Genomic DNA, 5,000 nt, shown 5'->3' with positions numbered 1-5,000 from the left:
ATTCCTTGACCATCATAACCCACCAAATGCATGTTTTCCTCAATTTAAAAAAGCTCATCAATCCAGCCTTCCTAGACCTGGTCGGTGGTTAAAGGTTGTGATTTGAATATAGATGTCATTAGTTTGCACGTTCAACACTTGGCCAGCTGTGACATCCAACCACCTCTAGTTGATCCAAAAAAAACTGATTCAAGTTTGTACTTGTGGTTTTGCATTGTAATACTGCATACTTCATGTGTTATTTTAGCTGTTTTTACTTAGAGCTTCTCTTGTTTAGAAAATTATCTGTCTTGTCCCATAGTTGCTGAATCAGGACACTTCAACCTTCAGTGATAACACTTTCTGATATTGTAAAGTATCTGAAGAATGGAATTAAGTGTTCATTTTTCAAAGCTTTGGGAGTGTTAAGAGATATGATAAAAGAGGAAATGATTCATCTTGGAATGATGATTTTATAGTGCAGTTGTTTTACAGTGCACGATCTTTGATAATCAATATTCAGGGAGAGATTAACATATTCATCATTTAACTTTGATTTGTAATGATATTCCTGCACCCTATGACTCAAAACTTTTGAATGATTAGTTTGTGTAGCCAATATCGATTTTTTTCTTTCTTTCTTTCTTTCTTTTTTTTCTTTTCCTTTCTTTTCTGTAATATGCAAGTAAAAAAGAAGGATGAAAGATATAAAGCTGGAATTAAAATTTAAATTTAATGTTTTGTGAGTTTTTTTAATTTAGTACAATTTTCATTGTTAGGTTCTAGACTAGAGAAAAGGTTGTGGATTCTATGGAAAATTTAGCTGAAAAGTCAAGTTATTTATAATTTTCTATGTAACCCTTGTAGCTTATACACCACAATCATGGTTTTCTGCATAATGCATGAGCTTTACTTTTTGCCATAATTGTGCAAGGGCCTGTCAAATAATAGCAGGTTTTTCAATGAGACATGCACAGTCTCCAGTAATATATCTCAGTACTATTTGGCAAGTTTCATTCTATCACATTCACCATATCACCTTTATATATAACCCTACGCCCCTTGTAGGCCCTGCTTTTCCTCAGCCAGTCATAAAGTTGTGTTTTCCTGCTTCCAACTCCTTCTAAGGGAAGTACCTGGCATGCTTCATCTAGCCAAACCTCCTTATCTTTTCCTCTCCTACATCATTCCACCTCCAAATACTGAATTGTTATGTTTCATAGGTATATTTTTATTAATGTTTATATATATATTTTTTTTTACTATTTGTACCTCTGTGGTAACTTTCTACTTTGTACTATGTTAATGTTTTTTTTTTTTTTTTTTTTTTTTTTTTTTTTTTTTTTTTTTTTTTTTTTTTTTTATAAATGAATTGAAATAGGAATTATCTGGTGTATAAATTTCAACTCATGAAATGCCAGCAACTCAAGTTCTAAAGAGCAGACAAACTCACGTTTCTTAGGGGTTGATTTAATGTTGTTTTTGGTATTTTTGTGTGAAATAGGGTAAAACCACATGGAGTAAAATTTCCTATAAAACTTGGTGAGTTGAGTAATCAAAAAATGCATTATGATTTTTTTTTTTTTTTTTTTTTCAAGCCAGTAGGATTGTTTAAGTAGCACTCAAAAGCCATCCCCCTCCCTCTTTTCTTTCTTTCTTTCTTTCTTTCTTTCTTTTCTCTTTTTTTCCTCTCTTTTTTTTTTTTTTTTTTTTTACTGTATTATTATATATATATTTCTTATGTCTCAGGATACACATTTAGTTATTTTATATGACTGCCTCAGGTTTGAAATTTCTAAATCTGGAGAGGTGGTGTAGTTTTTCTTATGAACATATTAACCTTTTGTTTTGTTTTGTTTTTGTTTTGTTTCCTGAACTTGGACATGTATTCATGTATTTTGAAGATATATGTTTTGCTTTTATCAGATAAAAGTGAATAATATCAATTAAGTAATTTTCATTCATAATAAATGATTAGTTAAATTTTTTTTATCTTTCCTGTAAGACTCAAGGGAAAACATGGATTATGTCTTTCATAGTTTCCATTGTGTTGGTGTACTCTCAAATTGAAATATTGATATGGGCCTTCAAACTAAACCCTGCTAAGAAACCAGTATCAGACAAGTGTTGTTTTTTTTCTCCATTTCTTCTTTTTCTTCTTCTTCTTCTTCTTCTTCTTCTTCTTCTTCTTCTTCTTCTTCTTCTTCTTCTTCTTCATGGAAATAATACAAGTTCTTCTCTATTACAAGTACATTAATTCAAATTTGTTTGAAAGTTGTGTATTTTGATAGAAATATCTCCAACTATTCTTAAATGTTCTTGTTTGTCTGTGTCAGGTTGCATTTCTTTTCATTTCTACCTTTCTTTCTCTCTTTCTTTTTTTCTTTCTTTCTTTCTCTACATGATTCTAGTTAATTATTTGGTCTATGACTTCATTTAGTTATTACATTTGCATACACAAGGAAACTGCATATTTGTGTACTCTTTTGTTCTGGTCGTCTTTCCTTGAAATAAAGATTTCAGAAAATTGTTTGAAGAGTTTGCTTTGGTGTTCAATTAAATCTTATATGCATTAATGTCATGTTGCTTGAATCTCTTTGATTGTGAGAATAATCATTCTCATTTATACCCCCCTTTTTTACTTATGTCCCGAGAAGTTTATCGCATTAGCTTCTGATATTCATTGTGGTTTAACATGATATTTATTACAATCCGTTTCTTTTCTTGTATTGAGGGCTGGAGAACAGATATGTTCAGATATTGTATGTATTCTTCTGTACTTCTTATCAGGAAAGGAGAGATCTGTTTATTCCCAGAAATTGGTTTTGGACAGATAATTTAGATGATTCAACAGAGGCCCTGTTTCAGACACATGGCATTTTCTTCTTTTCTCTTCATTATTTTCTTTTATCTGTGTCATGATCCCTTTCTGTTAAGTTATGGAGTTATAAAAGCACATTAGGAATATTTATATATTTGTGGAGTGTTGGATTTAGCAAGTCTCCCACCATCCCTTGTAGTAAACTTATCTACAGAGGCTAATTTTCCTCCTGATTTTCTTACTAGACTAGATTAATTAAATGATGGTAGTGGTTTATTTCTTAAACAATAAAGGAATTATTAACCTCCTGTATATATAGAAATTGGAACTGATTAGGAATCTATATTCTCGTCCCTGCATCTTACGCAGTACCTCATTGGCCATTTGAGGAGAAGTAGGAAATCTGTTTAACATTTGCTTAGATAAGTAAACTGCTGGATCTTGATAAGGGGGTTTTTATCATTGGGAAAATTCCAACTGCAGTTATGGATGTGGCCTTCACCTCTCTTTTTATCTTTTGTTTTTCTAATGTTCTTTTTTGTTTGATTTTGTAACCATGTTTGTTTGTTTGTTTTTCTTCAATGAAATCTTTACTGATATTGTAGCGATAGATAACAGTATTTGAATTAATCAATCTGATTGATTTTAAGCCTATAAAGCTTATTGATTAAGATAGATAGCTAATGATGTTAGATATTGAAGAAAAAAAAAATGGACAGATATTCCTATAGTTAATCAACAATAGATATTATTGTGTAACATAAGTGTGAACCTATTTGCCATTCATAAACCATGTCTCAAGATCATTGAAGCTTCAGTGAGAGATAACATGGAGAGTGTCACATACTCATAATTATCACCATAGTCAGTATCACAGATTATGGCAAGAGCTTTGCTGATGGTTATAAAAAGAGAAAATAAATTTTAAAGGAAGGAAATGAAAGAGAAAAGATGAGGCAGATTAGATAAAGGTTTTGATAGGGTAACATAAGAACACCTTATGTAGACATGAGCTAGAATGGTGGCCCAAGGTTTTTTTTTTTTTTTTTTTTTTTTTTTTTTTTTTTTTTTTTTTTTTTTATTATTATTATTATTATTGTTATTATTATTATTATTATTATTATTATTATTATTATTATTATTATTATTATTATTATTCTATTATTATTATTATTAATATTATTATTATTCTATTGTCTCTTCCTCATTTTATATCCTTTTTTTTTTTTCATCTTTTTTCTTCTTTTTTGTGTATGCCTCTTCTTCCTTCTCATTCATAGAATTACATTGCTTGTAAGTTTAGGGTCATTGGAATGTTTGGCATTATGTTGATGTGAATAAGGAAATATTACTTCATAAAATCATGCATTTTACTTATGATTATTTTGCATATAACTTTTCTTTGAAGTGAGATTCTAAGTGATAGTTAGGTAGAGTTTGCCCTTTCATGTGTTGGCTATTTGCCTGTTCTATCCGTGCTACCATTTCTACTTGAAATATTTTTTGGGAAAGATATGAAGATTTTGGCCAGTTATTAAAGAGAAAACTGATATCCTGACAGTATCTTTTGCAAACTCATAGTTTATTGTTAATGGATTATTTGGAAAAACATAGTAAATAAACGAAAGACTATAATTATTTCTCTTTGTATGAGATATATAAAGTCAACAAACTCGGTCAGTGTGGAAAATATGTTGAGGTTGTCCACTTGAGAATTTATCCTAAGACAATCCTCACACCATTATTATATAAAAGATGTCCAGTATGGCTTGAAGAGTTTTCATCTTCAGATTTTCTTTTAATGACTTCATTGTCCTCCTTTCAGCGAGGGGTACGGGTAACTCGGACTTCATTCAGCCTGGCCTGATCCAGCTCCAGCCAAACCTCGATGACTTCATGGATATTGTCGAACCACTTCAAGGTAAGTCACAGAGTTGGATTTAGATGTATTGTGGAGTGTTTGCTTCCTGCTTTCAAGAAATCTGATTGTTTGGTTTGTTTCCTATTTCCTTGTACATTTCTTATTTTATTCTGGTTTAATTTTTGTAGTTTGTATTCCATTTTAATCTTTGTATGTGCAGGTATACATATATACTGCATGTGTGTTTTACATCCAGGAATGTGTGTATGTGTATATATATATGTACATACACGTTTGTGTAAGGGCACAAATCTGATCTCTCTCATTTATGTGATCCAT

The 5,000-nt window shown here is 30.6% G+C and overlaps 1 protein-coding gene across 1 annotated transcript in view; it reads left to right on the top strand.

The window, feature by feature from the left end:
* The window catches only part of LOC125032086 (carbohydrate-responsive element-binding protein-like), a gene marked incomplete in the record, with an annotated part of 109,039 nt that overhangs the window by 68,935 nt on the left and 35,104 nt on the right, over positions 1-5,000 (top strand). Inside the window, 1 exon segment of the mRNA XM_047623066.1 lies at positions 4,626-4,721. Within this exon segment, the coding sequence (XP_047479022.1) occupies positions 4,626-4,721 (96 nt within the window).

Source organism: Penaeus chinensis, chromosome 14 (assembly GCF_019202785.1).
Source record: "Penaeus chinensis breed Huanghai No. 1 chromosome 14, ASM1920278v2, whole genome shotgun sequence".
In the NCBI taxonomy this organism is placed as follows: domain Eukaryota; kingdom Metazoa; phylum Arthropoda; class Malacostraca; order Decapoda; family Penaeidae; genus Penaeus; species Penaeus chinensis.
The sequence above is the reverse complement of the archived record's forward strand: the minus strand, read 5'-3'. Positions and strand labels throughout refer to the sequence as shown.